A 25,855-nucleotide genomic window follows, 5' to 3' on the forward strand; every position below is an offset into this window, starting at 1 on the left:
GTCAGCACATCATTAAAAGTTCATTGCATTCAGTTGCTAAAAGCTGTTGGAATAGTTTTCATTTGCCAGTAGAAAGAGAACAAGAAGAGAGAAGGATGGTCCCAGATTTGAAAGCAATCATTAAGAAGTATCTAGAAAGGTGATAGGATTGAAAGAAATCAAACCACCTCTCCAGCTGTTCTTAAGAGCTTGGAAAAACATGTATAGAAAGATTTATGTTTATTTATACCCTATTTTTTTCTTATTTACAAGGAGACTCAGTGTAGCTAGGAGACTCAAAGATACAGTTCTTCAATATAGGGTCTTGCTGAACAGGCACCTCGATAACAGTGGTTCCCAACCTTTGGGCCGCCATGTGTTTTGGACTTCAACTCCCAGAAATCTCAGCCAGCTTACCAGCTGTTAGGAACTGTGAGAGCTGAAGTCCAAAACACCTGAAAGACCAAAGATTGGGAACCATTGCTCTGTAAGCACAGTGTAACTACTAAGAATGCCCCCTTCCAGTGATTATTTCCCATAGCAAGTGAATAACTAACCAAGTAACTAATTATTTACTGGTATTTTCATGAAAAGATTCTACCTAAACATTAGGAAGAACTTCCTGTTGGTAAGACTTGTTAGGCAACAAAATATGCTGCTTCACGGGTTGGTGAAATCTCCTTCTCTAGAGTTTTGAAGGCAGAGGCTGGATTGCCATGTGTTGAGGATACTTTGATTATGTGTTCTTACATGGCAGGAGGTTGCAGTAGATGGCCCTTGCGGTCTTGTCTATCATTCTAAATAGGCAAACAAACTGCAAAAAGCCACAAAGGGCTCCTACAGGTGATATTGGAAAGTGTTATGTACAGTTAATCCTCCACATTCACTGGGATTAGCAATACAGGACCACAATGAAAGTGAAACACTGAATAATATAATTGCTATTTTCTTACCCAAAGCAACATTTCTCCAGGAATTTCTAGGGCCTTCAGCACAACTCTATGGTCAATGTCAGTTGGAAGCTGACCATATAATCATACTGAAGGACCTAGAAATATCTCTAGAAAAGTATTCCCTTTAGGAATCTCTATGATCTAGATTAGTGATTCCCCAACCAGTGGTCCCCAAGAACTAAAATATAGTTTGCAGCCTCACAGTTACTACACTGTTGCAACGAGAATGACTGGTCTTGCAAAACCCTCTTATAGTGCCAAGGCAAAAGGGATGTTGGGAGGGGAGAGGCTAACTACCGAAAGACACAACAAGCATCCAGACTGCTGCTTCTCCTCCTCCCTTCCTCCCCCTGAGCGGAGCCATTTCATGTGGCACCTGGAAGCAGGGGTGCCTTGGCGTCTTCGTTTTTTAACCTGTTCCTGGGGTGATTTAGGGTGCTGATTCAGAAAATTGCATTGGATATACCACATCGGCTCCCAATTATTAAATATGGTTTTCTGTGGTCGAGCAGATGGCGACTACTGGATACCATATGTTCTGTATCAGAAACTAGAGTTGATGTGGTCTATCCTATGCAATTTTCTGAATCAGCACCCCAAATAACCAGATCGAATCTAAAGTTGACCAAAAATTCATTTGCAACCCTTTTGGTACTAATGTTGGAGAGTGATCTCTGGTCAAAGTGATTCCTGGCTGGGAACCAGGATCTAGCTTCTAGAGAGTCCTAGAGAAAAAAATTCAGTCAAATCTATGCATAATCAAATCCACAAAAGTCAAACCAGCAACTGCATATGTATACCTTCTAAAGGGTTAACTGTATATGTATACCTTACAATTACTGCTTTGGGGATTTAGACCCATTCTGTCTGACATGGAAGAAAACATGATAATAACAATTTAACTTTTTACTAGAAACATTTTTTTGTTTCAAAACATTATGAAATAGGAATTCTCTATTTAAAAATAATATCAAAAACAACTTTGCCTTCAGACACGTATGTGTTAAAAGGGAGATAGATGGAGAGTATATATTGGTTTCTCTGAGAATTAAATGCTACCCTACAGGTTTGCTCTTTGGACAACAGCCAGTTTCTTTGGTGTGGGAAGGAAGCACCTCTTCAAAAGCAGACAAACTGGTATGAGAAGACGACGAACTGGCATTCTTTAATGCACCACTTCCCACACAGTGAGAAATAATTTCATTGAAACTCATAATCAGACATTATAATATTTGAAAAAACATGTAACATGCAATTGAGGGCTGTGGTTTTTTTAAGGCACTGAAGAGGGCAGTACCCTGTTTCCCCTAAAATAAGACATCCCCAGAAAATAAGACCTAGTGGAGGTTTTGCTGAATTGCTAAATATAAGGCCTCCCCTGAAAGTAAGACCTAGCAAAGTTTTTGTTTGGAAGCATGCCTGCCGAACAGAACACCAGAACATGTAGGATCAGTAAATGTACGTACCATAGAGTGTTGTACATGGAAATAATGGTAGTAACAAGAAATTTGTGATAGGATTCACAGTTTGTCTGGTTATGCTGGTTTGTGATGACAACTGCTGTACAGTATATAGTAAATTTTCATTATTATTATTTTGTTCAACAATAAATGTGAATTCTTCTTCATGGAAAAATAAGACATCCCCTGAAAATAAGACCTAATGCATCTTTGGGAGCAAAAATTAATGTAAGACACTGTCTTATTTTCGGGGAAACACGGTACCATAGGCATACCCGCCCACCAACTTCTGAAAGATGAAAATAAGGACACATGTGGTCAAGCAACATCAGAGCAGGCCAATATGGTAAAATATATTAATGAGAAAAAATCCACAAGGGAGGAGAGGCTGCAGCAATTTATTTTTTCTGGATCCTAATGCAAAGGGCAATATTCTTCTCTCTTCTCTCCTTCCCACTCCCTCCGATAAGTTTTCTAAGTACAGTAGAGTCTCACTTATCCAACATAAATGGGCTGGCAGAACACTGGATAAGCGAAAATGTTGGATAATAAGGAGGGATTAAGAAAAAACCTATTAAATATAAAATTACATTATGATTTTACAAATTAAGCACCTAAACACCATGTTTTACAACAAACTGACAGAAAAAGCAGTTCAATACACAGTAATGTTATGTAGTAATTACTGTATTTATGAATTTAGCACCAAAACATTGCAACATTTACTACAAAAACATTGACTACTAAAAGGCAGACTGCATTGGATAATACAGAACATTGGATAGGTAAAGCTTGGATAAATGAGACTCTGCTGTATTTATTTTGTAGTGCTTTTCTCCTGGTAAACAAGGAACACTTTAGAAAGTTATATCTTTGCAATTACTGGTTGTTTACAAATATACAAAGAGTGTATGCTGCTACATTAGGAAACAGTAAACCTGCAGATTCCAGAAGTAACAATGTTCAAATTCCAAATCTTCTTAGAATGTAACTAAAGTGAAAGTGTGCAACATTTGTGTCCTCAAAGAGGACATAAGGTATAAGGCAGCTTTCCGAGCTCCTACTCATCCTTCTATATTTTAATTCAACCATTATAGATTTGCTGTTTTTATCGTATAGGCATTGGGGATCTTGAAAACGCCGTTCTATCTGCAGGACTCTGGGGAAAATATCTTTTCCCCCCAAGTAACTTTTCCAAACTCTGTGTAATTATTATTTAGTGTTTGTTTAAAAAATACTTAGTTTGAAACCCCCATGGTATCCTTATTGGAAGGTCAAGTACAAATCTTTCTAATTTAATAAATTGATTCCACTACTGTGAACACATGGTTACAACTACTGTGTGACACCCATCCATTAAGAAAGCATCAAGTACAAAATCCAGCAAATAGCATAAGACCCACTGCCTGGCTTATGGTTGTGCTGAGACTTAGCAATGGCCCTTGTGGGAATACTGATATGAAGCACACAACACACAGCTGCATCAATCAAAACAATTACAACTATTGTGTCTTAACATGAAGGTCAATTCTGATGTCCTGGTTTGTTTGTGATGTTTTGTTTTTTTCACTAAAAGGTGAATCATTTCTGGATCCAGGCCAGCCATTGTATCTTGCACATGCACATCTTAACAACAAGTCATCCAGGGGAAAAAAAAGGGGGGGGGGGTGGATGTATTACCACTATTCTTTTTTCATCTGCATGGTATAATATGCCACTGTTAAGCTAAGATTAAGCTAATAATAAATCCTTTAAGTGATTTGTTTATCTAAGGTAACAGCTGTCTTACTCTGAAGCCAAACTTTGTTTCCTGGTTTTCAAAACACTTCCTTTCTAACTTTGCTCTCCTCTTTTGCTTTTCTGGTATGGATTGGTGACTAGATTTTCAGTAAACACAAGCAGGGAAGAACACCTTTTTCTCATCAGTATTTCTGATAGTTATTTAATAGTTCTTAACTTTACTACTTAACATTGCTAAAATGTACTAAATTGTGCCATCTCTTAAGGATGACCAGGCTTTTTCTTCTTTCTTTCTTTCTTTCTTTCTTTCTTTCTTTCTTTTCTTTTCTTTTCTTTTCTTTTCTTTTCTTTTCTTTTCTTTTCTTTTCTTTTTTTTTTTTTGAATGTAGAAAAAATTTAAGCACAAAATTATTGAAAGTCCATAAATGTCTACTACAAAATAGAGGACTGACAGATACTTTTCTAAGCATTTGAAGGGTTTCTGCAGTTTGGAAGAGACCTGTAGCTTCTTCCTTCCCATCCTAGTAAATATTGATGTCCAGGATTACCATATTTGGTTTCACTTTATATCACATGATCTGTATCAGTACCAAAGCTGGATCATCCACATTTTACTCTCATGCATAGTAAATTAGTTCCAATATGAGTTCACTGATTTATATATTTATTTTCTTGATTGAACTCAATACTATGACTCAAGATACCACACAGCAAGCTTCTTTTAAATGAGCTGCATAGTAATCTTCAGAAATAGAGTAGATTTTCCTGAATTACCAAAATAATCCATAAAGAATAGAATTAAACGTGAATACACCCAGGAACCCACTTACACTACACAATAAAGGTACTGCACTAAGTGCCATGTCTACAGCATCGAGGGATTTGTACTTTGCTGAGGCACTAGAGCTCTCCAGCAAAGTATTCTCCATAACCCCTGAACCTCAGGGATTTCAAGGATTCAGACATGGCTGATAATTTCAACCACTGTGGCTATTTTTTTTCCAATTTATCTGTAATGTAATGTGATGTAATTGATTACTGTATAGGGACTTTGGAGATCCAGGTTCAAGTCTCAACTTACTGTATATACTCGAGTATAAGCCTAGTTTTTCAGCCCTTTTTTAGGGCTGAAAAAGCTCCCCTCGGCTTATACTCGAGTGAGGGTCCTGGCCCGCTTCTATTCAGGTCGGCTTATACTTGAGTATATAAGTATTCAGAGCTGGACAGTCTTATCTTATTAAAGCCTTCTTATTTTCTTAAATTACAGTTTTATATAAATATTCAAAAACATTTAACCTACTGATGCCTCAAATAATGCAATTTTATTAATATCTATTTTTATTTTTGAATTTGACCCGTAGCTGCTGCATTTCCCACCCTCGTCTTATACTTGAGTCAATAAGTTTTCCCAGTTTTTGTGGTAAAATTAGGTGCCTCAGCTTGTATTCGGGTCAGCTTATACTCAGGTATATACGGTAGTAATTATACTGATCAGCCTAAGGCCACCCACTGAATTTATTTCAGCTGATCTAACTCACAGGCTTCTTATAAGAGAGATGGGCAACTACCTTAACCTCACAACAATTAATATGTAAGCTAGCCAGCTATGAACAATAAGAGAGAAGTAGCAAATGAAGAACTCTGGGTTGTATGTTGTTATATGTATGCATGTGTCTGTAAGGGCAAGACTTGTTCCCCTGTAGGCCAGCTAGAAGAAATAATATCGGACTATGTCCCAAGATATTGCCACACAGCCATTTTTATTTCACCAATAGTTCTCAACCTGTTTGGGGCTCATATCTTGCTGGCCAAGGTATCTAGGCAGTGTAGTCCAAAATTTGGAGGACCAAAGTTTGAGAACCACTGCACTAGATGAAGGGTTTTCAAAGAGATTCAATGCTATACTGTACTTAAAAGTGAAGGCCCAAAAAGAAATAATTATTCAAATCCAAGCAGCCAGTTTTTAGATCACCTAAAAAGGATGTGTATACACCTGTCGCACTCCCCAATTCTGGCACAAAAGACAGGATTTCCTTTATGCTGAGACTTGCAAATGCCAGCTCCTTCTTAGCTTGGCAAACACAGCTTAAGTCAATCTCTAATGTTTTGTTCATCCATCTCTCCCCCAAAAGGATATCCTCCAAGTTCTGTGATACACAGAGGCCACCTGCTACTCAGCTAAACATGCTGAAAATTCATGGATTTGTTGCTCATTCCAGGCTTTATACTTTGTTGAGCAAATTCCACTCACTTTATGGGTCACCATACGTCAGAATCAGCTAGAAGCCACATACTGACATGATATCAGTACTGTTCATATAATGTTACGTTATAGAAGAGGATCAAGATATATCTTAACTGTTAAGTTCACTCCCATTTAAAACTAAATAATTTGCAATTTGGGAGATGGTTAAAAATAACAAATTATTTTGCTGTTTTAATGAATATGTATCTAAGATTTAGCTTTTCTAACATCTTGACAGGATAGACCTTAAACATGGCATTTCTCATATGAAACATGCGTAGGATGTTGTTAACTTTAGCAACAACAAATACAGAAGAAGCTCTCCAGTGTTGACATTAGAGGGCAAGTCCTCCCCAATATGTTTTTGACCACAACATTTTTTAAAAAAAAGAAAAGAAAAGAAATCCACCTTGTTCCTAAAAGGGAAAAAATAAATAAGAGGTCTACACCTCTGCCCACATAGCAAATATACCACAAAATGGTTCTCAAAACCTCAATGAACATCAACAATCCCACTGTTAACCAAGATGAGGACTCAATCTCTCTCCAGTTGTTGTTTGTCTCCAAGTCCCATCATACCTCAACACTTGCTGTGCTATCTAGGACTGATAAGAGGGACAATCCACTTATGTCTAGATTTTTTTTTTTCCGTGTCAGGAGCAACTTGAGTTGCATAAGTTGAAGAAGCAACTTATGTCTAGATCAGTGGTGATGAACCTTTTAGAGACTTAGTGCCCAAACTAGGGAGAGAGTGGGTTGGAAACTTGTGGGGGGGGGGGGGCAAGAAGAGGAGCAAGCAGGGTGGTGAACAAATGGGGGGGTGGGCAAGCAGTCAGGCAAGCAAGCGAACAAGCAATAAAGTGGGAGAGTGAGTGGGTGAGCAAAGGGTTGGGCAAACAAGTGAGCAGGGATGGTATGGCAAGTGGGGGGGGGGGGTGTGATGGAGCATTGGGTGTCCCTTCTGGCATGTGGGTCCATAGGTTTGCCACCACTGGTCTACATGACCACAATTGCCTCACCTCTGCTGTGAGTTCTACAGCACAACATTACTATCACACAAAGTACAATGATTTTATACAAGTGGATTATTTTTGTGTCTTTTTCTCATGGCATTTACAGTTAAACCTTTCTGTAATTGACCTGTGAAATCACTGTACAGGCAGTTCCCGAGTTATAACATGAGACTTATAGATGACTCATAGTTAGGAATGGGAGTAAGCCATCAAGAAATGAGAGAAATTTACCCCTCAGAAGAGAAATCCACTCCTGAAAGAGTTATCATGAGGAAAAGGTGTCTCAACTGAAGCTTTATCATCAATCCTTGTTTCCACAACAAACCCAATTTTTTCAAAATCCAATTACCACAGGGACAGAAAGTGAGGTGAAATCTTCTCAACAGGGACACAGGCAGAAAAGGAAAGACCACAGGGGTGTTAACCCTTCCTTATGCTATCTAAAGCAGGGGTCCCCAAATTTTTTAAACAGGAGGCCAGTTCACAGTTTTTCAGACTGTTGGAGGGCCAGACTATAGTTTTTTTTTTAAAAAAATTATGAACAAATTCCTATGCAGTGCACACTACACATATCTTATTTTGAAGTTAAAAAAAACAAAATAGGAATAAATACCGCATCAATATTAATCATAATCATAATAAAAATAATAAAGAGGGTTGGAAGAGACCCCTTGGGCCATTTAATCCAACCTCCTTCTGCCTTTGTGCACCAAAAGCACTAGCAAAGCACCCCTTAATAATTAATTATTAATTAAATAATAATTAAAATACCATTATAAACAAGCAAAACTTTGGAACACATACACCAGGTGAAGGAGGAGACGGGAAAGGTGCGCGCCGCATGCACCTTCCTTGGTGGGGGAGGAGGGAGCTGCCTCCACAGGGGCCAAATAAATGGCTTCAGTGGGCCGCATGTGGCCCCCATGTCTTAGTTTGGGGACCCCTGATCTAAAGTGTGTTCCCTCTCTCTCTGTGTGTATGTGTGTGTGTGTGTGTGTGTGTGTGTGTGTGTGTGTATATATATATATATATATATATATATATATGACATTGAGAAAACCAAAGTGCTCTTCCAACAGGCACCAGCTAATCCCTCTTCAATGCCAGGAATACAGCTTAATGGTGTAACATTAGAAAACGTTGACCATTTCCACTACCTTGGCAGCCACCTCTCCACAAAAGTCAACATTGACACTGAAATTCAACACCGCCTGAGCGCTGCGAGCGCAACATTTTTTCAAATGAAGCAGAGAGTGTTTGATGATCAGGATATCCATAGAGATACCAAGGTGCTTGTTTATAAAGCCATTGTCCTCCCAACCCTGCTCTACGCCTGCCAAACATGAACGGTCTACAGACGTCACACTCAACTCCTGGAGTGTTTCCATCAGTGCTACCTCAGAAAAATCCTGCAAATCTCTTGGAAAGACATGCAGACAAATGCCAGCGTGCTGGAAGAAGCAAAGACCACCAGCATTGAAGCGATGCTCCTACGCCATCAACTCCGCTGGACTGGCCACATTGTCCAAATAGCCGATCACCGTCTCCCAAAGCAGTTACTCTACTCCCAACTTAAGAATGGAAAATGGAATGTTGGTGGGCAGGAAAAGAGATTTAAAGATGGGCTTAAAGCCAACCTTAAAAACTGTGGCATAGACACTGAGAACTGGGAAGCCCTGGCCCTTGAGAGCTCTAATTGGAGGTCAGCTATGACCAGCAGTGCTGCAGAGTTTGAAGAGGCACAAATAGAGGGCTTAAGGGAGAAACGTGCCAAGAGGAAGGCGCGTCAAGCCAACCCTGACCGGGACCGTCTTTCACTTGGAAACCAATGTCCTCACTGCGGGAGAACATGCGGATCAAGAATAGGTCTCTTCAGCCACCTACGAACACACCCCCAAGACACCAGAAACCGAGGACCATCATCCTCGGCCTACGAGGGATCACCTAAGTAAGTAAATTAAAGTAAGTATATGCACACACACATATATGTATGTATATATATATGGTTGGAGCTACATCTAAAAATGTAGATGTTCAGACTTACATACAAATTCAACTTAAGAACAAATCTGCAGAACCTATCTTGTTCGTAACTTGGGAACTGTCTGTAATTTGAAGGGAATGCTTTTTGCACTCACAAAAGTGAAAGAGGGGTGAATTGTCAAGAGTCCCCCACTCCATACTCATTATGCACAGTATTGAGGTCTTCTAGACTTTCCCACAGACAGGTGTGGCAGCAAAGTGTGGGGAATGCACTGGCCTTCTTCCTCATAAAACAACTTCCTCACATATTCAACTCAGTCGATGTCATTTAAGAAATGCCATGCCGGCTTAAGAAACCAGTTGCACACCTAAAAAAATAAAGCCAATTTTCCCATGTAAGATATGGGAATCATGACATGACTGCAAAGTAGACAAAATGCCAGTCTAAGACATCAGTTTTAAAGCTAGGTTAATTGTAATTGCTTCTTTTCAAGTCTGAACTGGGGTTTTATACATTAACCTTCTGCTCAAATTATCATCCCTTTGTGAGAGATGCAGAGAATTCTACATCAGAGGTTCCTAACACACACAAGCAGCTTGCAAAATTAATTCTCCTAGAATTCCCTGTGGGAAAGCAATCTCTCTTAAATCAGCTTAACTACAATATATGCTTACAAGTTCACTAACAGTACAGTAGCACCTAAATGTTTTAACAGCACTAGATCCTGTCTGATTTTGGAAGCTAAGCAGGGTCAGCCTGATAAGTATTTAAATGGGAAATAAATATGAGGTACTATAGGCTACATTTCAGATGAAGGAACTGGCAAAACCACCTCTTGAGTATTCCTTGCCTAATAAAAACCTGTGGAATGCATTAAGTCACTATAAGGTGATAGTCAACTAGAAGGCACATGAACATGCATGCACATACACACACAGAATTTGCAGATCAAGTGACCATAATTTCTTTTATAAGAACATGTTTTTCTTCTTTGTGGGGTTGGAGGCTTGTTAAATTATACTGTGTTCTTAATTTCCTTCTCAGGGCCCTTCCACACAGTCATATAACCCAGAATATCAAGGCAGAAAATCCCACAATATTTCCTTTGAACTGGGCTATCTGAGTCCACACTGCCATATATCCCACTTCAAATCAGATAATTTGGGACACAAACAGATTCCCAGAACATGGAGGAAAACTAAGATCATTGCCATCTTTAAACCTGGTAAAGATGCCTCCAATGCCAGGAACTACCGACCAATCTCCCTCTTAGCCTGCAGAAGAGAAGGCTGAGAGGAGACATGATAGCCATGTACAAATACGTGAAGGGAAGTCATAGGGAGGAGGGAGCAAGCTTGTTTTCTGCTGCCCTGCAGACTAGGACACGGAACAATGGCTTCAAACTACAGGAAAGGAGATTCCACCTGAACATCAGGAAGAACTTCCTCACTGTGAGAGCTGTTCGACAGTGGAACTCTCTCCCCGGGGCCGTGGTGGAAGCTCCTTCTTTGGAGGCTTTTAAGCAGAGGCTGGATGGCCATCTGTCGGGGGTGCTTTGAATGCGATTTCCTGCTTCTTAGCAGGGGGTTGGACTGGATGGCCCATGTGGTCTCTTCCAACTCTACTATTCTATGATTCTATGATTCTTATGTCATCTATATAAAGTGTATGAGAGGATGCTATTAAATCGACTAGGACCTGTTATCGAACCCAAGCTTATTGCACAACAAGCAGGTTTCAGACCAGGGAAAAACTGTACAGGTCAAATTCTTCATCTGACTGAGCATATCGAGGAAGGCTATGAGAAAGGCTGCATTACGGGAACAGTCTTTGTGGACCTTACGGCAGCCTATGACACGGTGCAACATAGAAAAATGCTGCATAAAGTCTACCATATCACCCGGGACTTTGACTTTACAAAAACTGTCCAGACCCTCTTAGAAAACCGCAGCTTCTATGTGGAGTTTCAGGGCCAGAAAAGCAGACGGAGGAGGCAAAAGAATGGTTTACCCCCCAAGGCAGCGTTCTTGCACCGACCTTATTTAATATCTTCACGAACAATCAGCCACAACCACCACTCACAAAGAGCTTTATATATGCTGATGACCTTGGCCTTACAACACAAGCAAAAGATTTTGAAACAGTTGAAAAGCAACTCACCAATGCCTTGAAAGATCTCTCCAGCTACTACAAGGAGAACCATCTGAAGCCTAATCCTTCCAAGACACAAATGTGTGCGAAGCCAACAGGAAACTGAAAGTTACTTGGGAAGGCCAAGAGCTCGAACACTGTTTCCATCCTAAATACCTTGGTGTCACCTTAGGTATTTAACACTAACATATAGGAAACACTGCATGAACACCAAGCACAAAGTAGCTGCACGCAATAACATCTTGCGGAAACTGACTGGCAGCGCATGGGGAGCAGACCCACAAGTAATAAGAACCTCAGTCCTGGCCTTGTCTTTCTCAACTGCAGAGTATGCCTGTCCTGTTTGGCACAAGTCTGCCCATGCAAAGCAGGTGGACTTAGCACTGAATGAAACATGCAGAATCATCACGGGATGCCTTAAACCTACACCTGTTGATAAACTCTACAAGTTAGCTGGCATTCAAACTACAGGAAAGGAGATTCCACCTGAACATCAGGAAGAACTTCCTCACTGTGAGGGCTGTTCGGCAGTGGAACTCTCTCCCCCGGGCTGTGGTGGAGGCTCCTTCCTTGGAGGCTTTTAAGCAGAGGCTGGATGGCCATCTGTCGGGGGTGCTTTGAATGAGATTTCCTGCTTCTTGGCAGGGGGTTGGACTGGATGGCCCATGAGGTCTCTTCCAACTCTACTATTCTATGATTCTATGATTCTATGATTCATTGCCCCTCCTGACGTGTGACGGGAAGTTGCTGCTAACGGTGAGAGAAAAAAGGTTGAACATTGTGAAAGCCACCCACTGCATGGCTATCACCCTCCTCCCACCAGACTCAAATCAAGGAAGGGCTTCATGAGAACCACCACTCCTCTTGATGTTCCTCCAGCAACAGCAAGGGTGTCCCTCTGGGCAGCTAAACCTGGCAATTCTAACTGGATGGCCCCCCAGGAGGGTCTTCCTCCAGGGGCAAACCAAGAATGGGCAACTTGGAAGTCCCTGAACAGACTCAGAAGTGGAGTGGGCAGATCAAAGACAACTTAGCAAGGTGGCACTACCTGGAGGAATCCTCCACCTTGTGTGACTGTGGAGCTGAACAAACAACTCAGCACATGTATGCTTGCCCACAATGCTCTGCCTCATGTATGGAGGAGGAGTTGTTTAAAGCTACAGACAATGCGGTTGCTGTTGCCCGCTTTTGGTCCAAAACTATTTAGTTGCTTGTGATCTCTTTTTTTTTTCTTTTTTCTTTTTCCCCCATTATTTGAAATGTATTTGTTGTACAATGCTTTTGACACGAAATAAATAAATCAGATAATAAGGGATTTTATTCAGCTGTGTGAAAGGAACCTAGGTTAAATTGCTAATAGCTGGAGCAGGAAGATGGTGTTGGCAAAGGTTTTTGAACACCATTCTGGACACCTCTTTTACAACAGAAACACCTGATCACACAAAGGCTAATTCAGACAATCAGGTGTATCTCTCAAGTGATAAGTTGTGTCATATGCTTTGCGATGAACGTCACATTATTTGGATGAATAGCAGCTATACTATAATAGGGTGATTGCGCTAAATGCTTGTCATCAGATAGTTGTAAGCATCATGTGCAAACCACAGCTAGATGTACAAGTATTTATTAGCCATCAGCAAAAATTATCTAGCTTGATGCATCACAACAAATACCTATTCTGAGTCACAAATTGCAATGGAGATTCAGGCAGGTAAGCCACAAGAGAATGAACAGATGATAAAATAGAACTTCATTCTATCACATTTGGAAAGTTAGTCACTGAAATATCCATGAGCTATGCAGTCATATATTTAAGCCACACTATTTATCAGAGCTTATATTATAAGTGAGACCAGGGAAAAGACACCATGACAGTTATGGGGAAAGCTTTCTCACAATCTTGCCATCCTCATGGCTCATTTGGTGAGGACATAGGTTGCTACTTGACTATAAAATTTCCTCCCCCACAAGGCTCAGCTGTAACTCTGCTCTCTATTCTTTTGCAGGTAAAAAGGCCTTTTTTATTCAAACAGGCCTTCACCTTTTAAGTGGTAGGGATAAAGGATGTTCAGTGAGCTATCTATGTGTTTTCAATTTCCAGGTTAGGACTTCCAGAGGGACAATGCCCCTTCAAACTAGTTGCAAAACACCCAGTTTTCAAAACCAGATGTGAATTTCCAGTCTCTTGTGGAGGTTTTTATTTGTTATTTCTGACCCTCTATGCTTCCCACCAGGGGCTGAAAATTATCCCTAGACTCACTGCAGTTATTCATCCTGTATTAGTAAAAAGCATGCAATGAATTTTTCAAACAATGTTGTGAATCATTTAGATGTTAAATCTAATTTACAAAAGGGCTTGCTTTTTCAATTGCAGCACAATGAGAAGGTCACACAGCACAGAGGAAAGCCTCACAGTATTTGCAGTGGAAACATTCCTGAACTCACAGTGGAAACAGGAAGCCATGGTTAATAGCAAACACTACTGAAATGAACGATGAACGATGCTGGACATTACAATAGAATCAAACTGGAAGATCTAGAAAATCCTTGAAATAGCATATTTTATTGGATATGGGTAGGGAAGACCATGGATACTGGTCCTTCAGAGTCCTATGAAGTCAACGTTTGCAAAGTTTAAGTGGAGTAAACACAGGTAATTTTCAAGTGTAGGCGAACAGAATCACTGAAGAATAAAAAGTGTTGGATAAGCGAAAATGTTGGATAATAGAAGGGATTAAGGAAAAGCATATTAAACATCAAATTACATTATGATTTTACAAATTGAGCAACAAAACATCATGTTTTACAACAAATCAACAGAAAAAGCAGTTCAATACATAGTAATGTTATGTAGGAATTACTATATTTGCGAATTTAGCACCAAACATTGAACTGGGATATAGGGCAGTGTGGACTTAGATAACCCAGTTCAAAGCAAATATTGTGGGTTATTCTGCCTTGATATTCTGGATTATATGGCTGTGTGGAGGAGCCCTGAGGGTCCTTCCACACAGCCATATAACCCAGAATATCAAGGCAGATAATCCACAATAGCTGCTTTGAACTGGATTATATGGCAGTGTGGACTCAGATAACCCTATTCAAAGCAGATATTGTGGGATTTTCTGCCTTGATCTTCCAGGTTATATGGCTGTGTTATAAGGCCCCTTCTAGACTGCCATATAAGATCCAGAGTATCTGCTTTGAACTGGGTTATATCGCAGTGTAGACTCATATAATCCAGTTCAAAGCACATAATCTGCATTACAGAATGTAACCTCTGAACCATGGTATTTAACTCCATTTTAAGCCAAATCAGTTTTTTCAACACTTCATTCTTTTCTAACTTTGTGATGTCTGGGTGTCAACATAAGGAGGTTTTGAGAAAGGATAGATAATCATTCCCTTCCTTAGGAAAAAAAGTATACTTCTGAAAAAGCAAAAATCACCTGCCTCTGTGTTATTAATAAGACTGTCTTTAGTAAGCAAAGTAAGACCAAATGAAGATGTAAAATGGATGAAAACTTACTTCTCTGGCTGCAGTTTGAATTGTATTGTAAGGTCAATGTAGACCAGACATGGGCAAACTTCAGCCCTCCAGGTATTTTGGACTTCAACTCCCGCAATTCCTAACAGCCTACCGGCAGAAGTGCACACAAAGACGCTCTCGTTGGCCTGCTGCCTGCGGAGGGCCACCTGTGCAGCCATGATGTGCTGCCGCTCAATGATGAGGATGCACTTCTTGCAGGTGCAGTCCTTGAAGCGGCAGTAGCGCTTGTGGCCCTTGAGCCAGGAGAGCATGCCATGGTTGCGGCACCGCATGCACTTGGGCATCCACTGCAGGGGCGCCCGCAATGGCTGCGAGACCAGCGCCCCCATGTACAGGTAGGGAGAGCCATAGCCGTTCATGGTCAGTGCCCGGGAGGAAGGGGAACCCACACCGCCAGGGACTCTGCTTCACCTGGCGGGAGGCTGCCTCCCGCCGGGTGAAGCAGCTGGTGAGCGCATGCTCTCCAGCTGTTTCATCCGGTAGGAGGCAGCCTTGCAGGAAGTGGTGGCACATGCCAACAAAAAGTTGGCTTTAGGGCACTTGGAGGCACCTTAAGAGGCACCTCAAGTGCACCTTCCCACCGATGGTGCCCGAGGCAAGTGGCTAAATTGCCTTACGGGTGAACCGCCCCTGGGAGTACACCATTTATTGGATCTGACATTTGGTCATATTGCTGGCTTTTTAGACATGTGGGGAGAGCAAACCTGTAGGAGCTCTGTAAACATCTGCACTAGGTTTGTTTGCATTCCTCCCCACCCTTTGCAAACTATTCACAGAAAAATATTTATGCTCAGCTAAGTAGAGCCACAATATCTGAATAAACATCATAGACTTCAGTCTTTCAGACTCTTATGGGGAAGCTGTCAACTGAAGTGGTATGGTAGGAGTCATAAAAAATTATATCCCAGACATTAGCATCACGGATGGCCAGGCAAGCAAGTTTACTTCCAAAGATGAAAGATGATGTTATCTTTCTGTTCTCTCTCCAACACATATACAACTGTGCTGAACAAGGTATCAGTTTAGTCTCATGTGAACACTGCTGGTAAGACAGCATCTTCCACCACAGCGAACAAAAGGTTTAGGGACTTGCTGGCCAAACTGTGTGGAACACCAAGCTGTGTCCACCAGCACATTGCACTTGCTCAGTTGGCATCTGCCCACTCCAACAGATCAATGGAGCAAAATAAACAGATGTGTGATACCTGGTGAAGAATAGACTGTGGGTTTTACAGCCTCTCTGTTTGCTAGCTAGAGATGGGGAAGAAACCATTTCATCAGCAACATTGTTTGTGAGGTATTAGAAGTGAATGAGGGAAGCCAAATATGCCCACCCATGCTGAAGTGCCAGGTCAGATGAATGGGGTCAGCCAGTAAGAGTTTCAGGACTGCTGGCCCCAAACCAGCATCAAGCTACTATGGCCACTGTCACACTCTGTCTGTTGGTAGGGCTGATCTTGAGAGCATCAAATCATTGTCCATCCTCTGGACTGGTAGCCCTTATTCCTCCAAAACAAAACTGCAATGCGTGCAGGAAGAATAAGACTGCACATTATGCAATTTGTATTTCCATTTTGGTAATTAAGATTTGGCTCTGGTTATTATTCCAGTGATAGGAATCATTTGACAAACAGGTTGGCTAAGTATATTTTAAAACCAAAAGTGATCTTCATGCTGCTTTCACTCCCAACATATTTTCACATATCAGTTCTGTCCCCAGTATTCCTGTTAGAAGATTGAAAGACATGAACTAATAGCCAAAAACATGCAGAAACCATCTGTATATTTCCTGTCCAGTGCAGGAGGATCAAAGATGAAGCAGACAAGCATGGAAACAGCACACATCATTATGTGCCTCCTATGCAGCCTGCAGTTTAAAGGCTAAATGGGCCTATTGCAGATACACTTGTACTGAAACTGGATTGAGTCTGGCAACTGGCCAAGCTGCCTATCATGGCCAAGTTTGGATCTGAACTCTGGGAAGTTCCACTTCCATTTTCTATTATAAAGTGTCTTGGTTTAAGAGAATCGCTATTTGTAATGAGTCCTGCCTAACAGAAACCAACCACCAGAGGGAGTGGCCGCCTTTGCTAGATATTTAAGCTATACAAGACAACTTCTGTAAACTTCACACTAGCTAATTTCAAGGATTTCAAACCCAGTTTTTTATCCCAAGCAACAATTACGGTAAACCCGTACCCTCAGACACACAATGTAAGACACATCACCCAAAAGGAAAAGGAGGAGAAAAACACTAACTTGGCTGTGAGTTTCCAGTTATTGTAAGTTGCAATAGCTAAAAAGATGGTGGAAAATTGCATAGTGCTTAATGTTGACAAAAATGTTTTACATAATTTGTTAACAATATGGTTCAAAGAGTTTTGAATTGTCTCAATCTGAAATTGAACAAAACAGTGTTAATTTGCAGTAACAGTAAAAATGAAAATGCCACCATGACCTCAGTGGAAGACAGTTGCAGTCATGTTCTATTAGAATTAGATGAGTGGACAAGCATTACACATTAATGCTTTACTTTACTAAAATTAGTCCATCAACAGTTTCCATTGTCTTTTCCTTTTAAGAGCAAACAAACAATGCAAAGGAAGTAGATACTGCAAAACTGTAGAGACAAAGTATTCTAACTAAAAAAAAAACACTTCCACATTAAAGTTGAATTTGTTTCACTATAACAGGAGTCCTCAAACTTTAAACAGAGGGCTAGTTCATGGTCCCCCAGACTGTTGAGGGACCAGATTATAGTTTTAAAAGACATGAACAAATTGCTATGCACAGTGCACATATCTTATTTGTAGTGTAGAAAACATGGAAGAACAACACAATTTTACACCAACAATTTTAACCAACATAAACTTACCAGTATTTCAATGGGAAGTGTGAGCTTGCTTTTGGCTGATGAGATAGTCAAGTTAATTAGAATTGTTGTTGTTGTGTGCCTTCAAGTCATTCCAGACTTAGGGTGTCCCTAAGTCTAAAGTTTAGGGCAAGTACCAGGTAAATAATAACATTGGAGGGCCACATACAGGTCATGGACCTTAGTTTGGTGACCCCTGGACTACAACATTTAAATTACTTTAATTACATTTTCATTTTTTTCCTAATCAGATGGTCCAGTTCAACTAATTGAAGAGATAAAACCTTTGCTTTTGACCAAAGCAGCTAAATTAGAACATATTCTATTTTAGGCCCATGAAAACTCAGAACAAGACAAAAACAGCCCTTCAGAAGTTGTCTATCTCTCATTCAGGGGACTGGGGATTTTTTTTTCAATTCAAACCTTCCTGCAATGCCAACCATCATTAGAGAACACCAAAATGAAATTGAAAAATAGAGCCATCAAAAAGTTACTGGTTTCTCAAGTAGCTTTCTTCTTTTCTCCTCCTCTTGCCAACAGCAAAAATGAGGCCAGCATGGTTTTGGATTTCAATTTTGGTAATTAAGGTTTGACTTTTCCTAAGGTTTGGTAATTAAGATCTGGCTTTACCTACTGTGCTAACGATCAAGTTGAAGAGTCAATTTGTCTCCTGGGAAATGAGTTGGCAATGAAAACTAGAAGACACAGCTTGCCAACAGGACTAGCAGAGCCAGGTTGCAGAAGCGATCCTTCCATTCCTGCCAACCTTTTGCATTAGCCTCATGAACAAAACAAATCAAATACACTGGAGTAGGATCGATCTACATTTCAAACAATGGACTTCCACGGACAGCAGTAGGACAGTTGTGCTCATGTGGCCTAAGCACCATTTGACAAACTAAGTATTCTGATTGATGACTGGCATATATATTCTGCATTGCACTGTGTTAAATCTTTTATATATTGTATTTTAATATGTTATTTAACTATTTTAACTGTTTTATTATTTTATTGTATTATGATATACTGGTAGTGATCCTGCCAGTTGTGTAAGCCGCCCTGAGTCCCCTCGGGGAGAAGGGCGGGGTAGAAATATCAGAAATAAATAATAAATAAATAAATTCATGCATTGACAGTTTTTTTATCATCTACGCGATGCCACTCCTTCACAAGATCTTACAAGAGAAGCAATTGAGGGAAGGGAAAATAATGGGTTGTTCCTGAGGAATGAACATTTATTACAACTAGAAGGAGATGGTCTGGAAGATTCATGACTATCTTTGGTATGATAAAATAAAGGCAGACTCTAATTATGTACTTACCACTACATAAAGAGAGTGCTATTACAAGTATGGAATAAGTATGAAAATACTTTACACCAGTCCTTATTGTGTTCTCCACATGAAGGGTCTGAATAGGATGCTTTAGCTGGAGATTCCATTCAACAGGGGATTGGACCTGATGGTCCATAAGGCCCATTCCAACTCTATTATTCCATCATTCTGTTTGTGTGATTGTTTGTTGGTTCATGGCAGTGGTTCCCAACCTTTGGTCCTCTGGGTGTTTTGGACTTCAACTCCAAAAAAAATTCCAACCATCTTACGAGCTGTTAGGAATTATGGGAACTGAACTCCAAAGCCTGGAGGACCATAGGTTGGAAACCACTGATTTATGGTATTTGTTTCTCAACTCTTGATCTATCAGGGCCTTGAGGCAAAGCACAATGGATAAAAACACTTAAAGAAGGGAGCCGGTTAAATGCATAACTGAAAACTCATTAAAGCATTCCTCTTTTAAAAACACTCCTGAAACCAAACAATTGGAAACTGTTAAAAAATAGCCAGAACCGACAATAAGAATCAAAGGCCAAGTAATACAGCACACTCTTCACTTGAAGCTCTGTCCTCACAAGAAAGTTCCACCTTTCCTTTTCTTGGCCAATAAGGTTTGTTTTATTTCAATAACATCTGATAATTAATTGGTTGGGCAGAGGTTGGGGATGTACTATAGTAGTGGTGGCAGAACCAAAAGAAACCTCTGCCCTGTGGATCTTCAAACTCTAGAAGGTTTCTATAAGGAGATATGATATTTCAGATAGTCTGGATTTCTATAGGGCTTTACAGATCATATCTGGAAACAAAGAGGTAGCCAGTGAAGCTGTTTTACAAGTTATATGATCTCTGGGTGCATCTAACTGTAGAATACAGTTTGATACTACTTTTATTGCTTTCACTCAATGCTATGAAATCATGGGAACTGTAGTTTTAGTGAAGCAGTAGTATTCTTTGGCAGAGAAAGCTAAAAAACCTTGTGAAATACAGCTCACATGATTCCATTTCATTGAGCCATAGCAGTTAAGGTGGTATCAAGCTGCATTAATTCCACAGTGTAGAAGCACCCCCTGTAACTAGCTTGTCAGCATTCTGGCCACTGTTTTTAGAACCCATTAAAATGTCCATAGGCAGTCCCACATAAAGTGTGTTAGAGTAATCCAAACACGATTTAATCAATGTGTCACTTTTAGCCAAATATGAAATCTCAAGGAATGGGTCCACCAGTTTTAGCTGTGAAAATGCACTTCTGTCACCTGCTGAAACATGGGGATCCAGGTTTAGAGCAGAGTCCAGGAGAACACCCAAGCGATGAGCCAGAGGTTTTAGGGGACTGTCATTCCCATCCAGCACAGGGGGGATTTCTATTCCCTGATCTACCTTTCAACTGACCAGAATAATCTCTATCTTGTTTGAATTAAGTTTCAATTTGTTTGCCCTCATCCATTCCAATATTGAACTTCAGAACATTTCTAGTTGTATTAATTAATCCATTTCCCTTTTTAGTGGGGATAAGGGGGCATATTTGCCAGTGTTTATGATCTCTGGAGAGTCCTCAGGATAGAAAATTAGCCTTCAAATCTGTTGCAGTTGCCTAGGGAATTGTTCCAGTTCATTTTTTTTCTTTTAATTAACTTTATTTAAAAAGTTTTTTAAATTACATTAAAATTTTAAAAAGTGACTCAAGAAAAAATATAGGGTAGAATGGCAAAAAATATCCTTAAAAACCATTCCCTGATCATTTTGTGTATTATTGTTATTTTGTTACTACCTTTTGGAAGTAACTGTTCCCTGAAATTTTATTAAAGGAGGAGGAGAATTATTTATATTTACACAATAGAATGCTATAACCAAAACAAAACGAGTGATCCACAGAGCTATTCACAAGATGAAAGAACAGGTCAAAGACTGGAGGAAGGGTACAGAACACGCTGTGCTCCAACAGAAACTACAGACAAGTAGCATAGCAACATTTTTAGAAACATAAGACATTGACTCCTGTTTAAAAGCTAAAGACAGTTTTCTTTAGAAAATTTAAATTCTTGGTATGGAGCTAAGATAAAACAACAGGCTATTCTAAGTGAACCATCACAAACCTGAAGTATTCTTGCACACACAATTTAGCACCAATTATTTAAGACGTAGTAAAAATTACCACCATTAAAATGCTATACCTTGATTTATACTGGCAAAATACCCAAATAGTTAGAATCAATCTGGAGAATGTAAGCATCAAATAAGTTGTCGGGGACAGCAAATACTTTGCCAAAATACTTCCATTTCTTCCATTCTGGTTTCCCAACCCACTATATTAAAATCCAATATTGCATAGGAGAATTCTATGTTGCTGTTACATGCCTTCAACTTAACTTTATTTTTATTTTATACATTATAACTGTATTCTCAATTCACTTTTGACACGATAAATAAACAAACATAACTTTGACTGATGGCAACACTATTACAGGCTTTTTCTTGGCAAATTTAGAGGAAATTTTAACTCTCTCTTAGGTCGAGAGTGTGTGACTTGTCCAGGGTCATTCACTTGGTTTTCTAGGTGAGTAAAGTTGAGTCCTGGTTTCCCTAGTTATGATTCAGATGGGAGACTGTCAATGAATATTGGGTGAATGTAAGATGCATTTCAAAGTAAGAAATTGACAACACCACTTCTCAATATTCCTTGCCTTAGAAACCACTGTGAAATCCATAGGGTCATCATAAGTTGACAGGCAACTCAAAAGCTCACACACCCATGGTGTTGCTCTGACTTTCAAACTATCAGTTATGTTGACTCTCCCCTTCCCCTTGCTGGGACATCATTCCTTATTCTTCCATATGGAGGCATTAGCTCTTCCTTAAGTACAGATGTGATATTACAATAGAAGTCACCTTGAGTTTTTCACCCACCCATCTATCACAGCACAGCCTGCTCCTGCCTTATAGTTTGCAGGACCAGAATAATTAACATGGAGTCAAAGACTGGCACACCCATGAGTTCCATTCCATAAAAACAGAAACACACAATGCATAAAGAAGCGCCAAACACAGTGGCAAATGTGCAGTCCTCCAAGATGGTCGACTACAGTTCCCATCAGCCCTACCTAGAAAATCCAACTATGATGAATGACTGCAGACTCCATACTGGCCCTCACAGGGTCGCTACTGACATATGCAAGTGACAATTATTTATAGGGTGAAAGATTATAAATACAGAGAAACCATTGGAATAAGACAAACGTCAGTAGCCAGCAACCTCAATATCTGGAAAAACAGACACAGCATGCTAAAAGGGAAATATTTCAGACTATGCAAGATTTGTCCTTGGGGGTGGGTACATCTCAAACCTGCTAATATTACTGTTTTTCCATAAATGGTATCTTGTTGCAAGGGGGGATTATAAATTAGATGCTGCAGGATGAAGACAGGACAGGAAATCCTTCTGGATGTTGACTTACTGCCAAGGGAGCAAGAGGCAGGCACAGGTCAATGGGGAAGGAAACAGGATCTTGATGAACCAAGCTAGAAAAGGCTAAAGCGTTAACATAGGACAATAACACTCAGGGCCGTAGCCAGAAAAAAATTCAGGGGAGGGGGGTTGAAAAATTTTGGGGGGGAGGGGTTGAACCCCTTACCTCCCTCCCCCCCCCCCCCCCCCCAGCTACAGACCTGTCAATATCTGCTTGAGATAGTGCCTGGAGGGACTTTTAATTTTTTGCGTCTCATAGACTTAGCATGGGGATTTGGTTATCCAGTTAAAATTAATGAGTAAACCAGTTTTTTTTTAACCTGAAAATTTTCAGGGGGGGGGGTTGAACCCCAAACCCCCCTCCCCCCCCCCCCCCCCCCCGCTACAGGCCTGATAACACTCCAAGCACTTGCGAACATGAACACCTGAACATTAGGAAGAACTTCCTCACAGTGAGGGCTGTTCGGCAGTGGAACTCTCTCCCCCAGACTGTGGTGGAGGCTCCTTCTTTGGAAGCTTTTAAGCAGAGGCTGGATGGCCATCTGTCGGGGGTGCTTTGAATGCGATTTCCTGCTTCTTAGCGGGGGGTTGGACTAGATGGCCCATGAGGTCTCTTCCAACTCTACTATTCTATGATTAACATGAACTACTTACGATATATCACTATACTCTGGAGAACTAGAATTATTCATGTCCAACGCTTTCCTCTCAATCCAACTCAGGATCATGCATGGACTAGCTTTCAGGCAGCTTTAAAAAGCTATGCACACTAGAATGAACTTCCACTCCAAATAATGCAATCACAAATTCAGGTCCAGCTTCTTCACATGCACTGCTTTTCCTATACCACAGAAACCTTTTATTTTATTAAAAATTAAATATTCCTGCTTTTTTCCCCAGACTGAAGTAGCATCACTCTAGTTTATAAAAGGGGGAGGTTTTAGTTCAAACAATAACAGCATCTGTTTGCCATAAGAAAGGCTGAGTCTGCAGGGAAGGGAGCAGCCCAACTAACGGTTCATTCATTTGCAGGCAAACACCCAACGACAATGTAGTTGCCAGCTGGCCAACACCAAGAAAAGGCTAGGTTTCTTCCTTTATGCAGAAAAAAATGGGAGAATGCACATTCCTATGTGATGACTGTTAGTATCATCTTTGCAAAGTCCTAGATCACGTTTTCCACATACACCCCTTTAAAAGCATTTCATTGATCTTAAACTTCTGATATTCAGCTTGCAATACCTCTCTCTCCCAAGGCATGTCCATGAAATATGCTCAAAGCAATGAACAAGAAAAGTTTCCATAATTCAAACAACCAAAAAATTGCCAGGAAAACATGGGATTCAGATCACCACCACGATCACCACTGCACGGCTTGCTGTTTGGAAACATTTACTCAAAAGTAAGCCTCAACGAGCTCTCCCCAACTCTGCAACATTTGGATGTCTGAAATCTTACCAGGAGCGGGAGTCCTCTTCAAAACAGCAATCTTACATCCAAGAAAATGCACAATGTTCAAAGTCTGACTACTAACAAGGATGAGCTTTTTGAATTTTATACAAAGGCCAGCAAATTAAAATGGCAAATTAAGTCCATACTTGGATGGTGGCAGTGACATTCCAAAAGAGCATAAAGTTAAAGCAACAGGGAAGTCCAGCAAATCAAACCAGAGTCCCCTACTTTACATTGCCTTCAGGGGTGTAGCTACAGGGACGCATGTGTGTGTGGTCAAATCTGCACCTCAACTGAATTTTCCTTCAGTCATCTAGCATTGTGGTAAGTTCAATGGAACACTTAGAAAAGGTTTAGGCTTCCAAACAAAAGTGCACACAACAAATGCTAAAGTTCTGCTATGTAGGATTTTCAATGTCTCAAGCTGGTTCTACTACATCGATTATATGCATTGAACCGCATTATATGGTCAGTGTAGAACCACATTATAAGGAATCTCGGCAGTTGTGGTTTTACAGGGTCTTTCACCTTCCCAGCCAAAGAGTTCTGTTACCTCCCCAAATTACAACTCCTAAGATTACATAGCATATCACCATGGAAGTTCAAATGGTGCCAAACACCTTGCAAAACTACAATGCCTATGATTCCATAGCATTGTGCCAGTTATAGTGGTATCAAACTACATTAATTCTTCAGTATAGAACTACCTGTCGACTTATGAGGCCCCCATGAACTAGGTAAGGAACACTCAAAAGGCAGTTTTGCCATTTCCTTCCTCATGAAATACAGCCTGCAGCGTCTACTAGTCATTGATGGTCTCCCATCCACATTCTAACCAGGACTGACCCAGCTTACTTCCCACTATCATAGGGATCTTCAGGTCGGAATGGATCATTTCCCCGGCTTTAAAATCACTGCCTTTAGAAGGTATTCGTTTTTTGTTTTTTTTTTGTTTTTTTTAAAGACTCATTCCAGGAACGCGAAAGGGAAGCAGCGCGTTTTGCAGCCACCCAGATGCGTGCGAGAAGGGGAGGACACTTCCCACTAGACCGCGGGGACCAGGAAAGAGATGCCTCTGATTTTCCCACCAGCGGACGCAGTTCGAGGGAAAGAATACATTTTTCAGAGTGTCTCCGACAGCAGCAAACATTTGGACAGCCTCCTTTTTGCCCAATATTCCTCCAAAGCTTTGTCAAGAGCCAGGGCTTGAGCGCAGAGGATGCCAGAGGGGACTTTCGACCCCATGATCCCCTCCCCTCTTCTCTGCCAACCGTTGCTGACCTCTGTCAGTTCCTCTCGCCCCCAGAAGAACAAAGAGACCCGGCTCGGCCTTTTGCTTACCGGCTGCGGGACAACAAAGGAAAGACGCCTTCCTTCCGAGGCTGCCTGTGCCTGCTTCCACTCGCCGCAACGCCGAAGGAAAGAGACGCGTTTGAATGGAGCCGGGAGGCCGAAGGGAAGGCGTGGAGAAAGGAGAGCCCACGAAGGAGGAGCCTTTCTTGGGGAGGAGAGCGCAGGCAGAGGGCCAGGCTCTGCGGGGAGCTGCGCGCAGTGTCCTCTGGATCTGGTGAAGCTTGAGAATCCCCAAGGCTAAGGGTGCATCCGCACTGTTGAATTAACAAGTCTGACATCACTTTAACTGCCATGGTTCAAGACTCT

The 25,855-nt window shown here is 40.8% G+C and overlaps 1 protein-coding gene across 2 annotated transcripts in view; it reads right to left on the reverse strand.

Moving 5' to 3' along the window:
• The window catches only part of arhgap40 (Rho GTPase activating protein 40), an 82,635-nt gene extending 56,780 nt beyond the window's left edge, over positions 1-25,855 (reverse strand). For both annotated transcript variants that reach the window (XM_062978847.1, XM_008110061.3), the window contains exon 1: positions 25,538-25,855. In XM_062978847.1, coding sequence (XP_062834917.1) covers positions 25,538-25,842 — 305 coding nt within the window. In that variant the 5' untranslated portion in view covers positions 25,843-25,855. The remainder of the gene's footprint in view (positions 1-25,537) is intronic.

The sequence above is a fragment of the Anolis carolinensis genome, chromosome 4 (genome assembly GCF_035594765.1).
Source record: "Anolis carolinensis isolate JA03-04 chromosome 4, rAnoCar3.1.pri, whole genome shotgun sequence".
In the NCBI taxonomy this organism is placed as follows: Eukaryota; Metazoa; Chordata; class Lepidosauria; order Squamata; family Dactyloidae; genus Anolis; species Anolis carolinensis.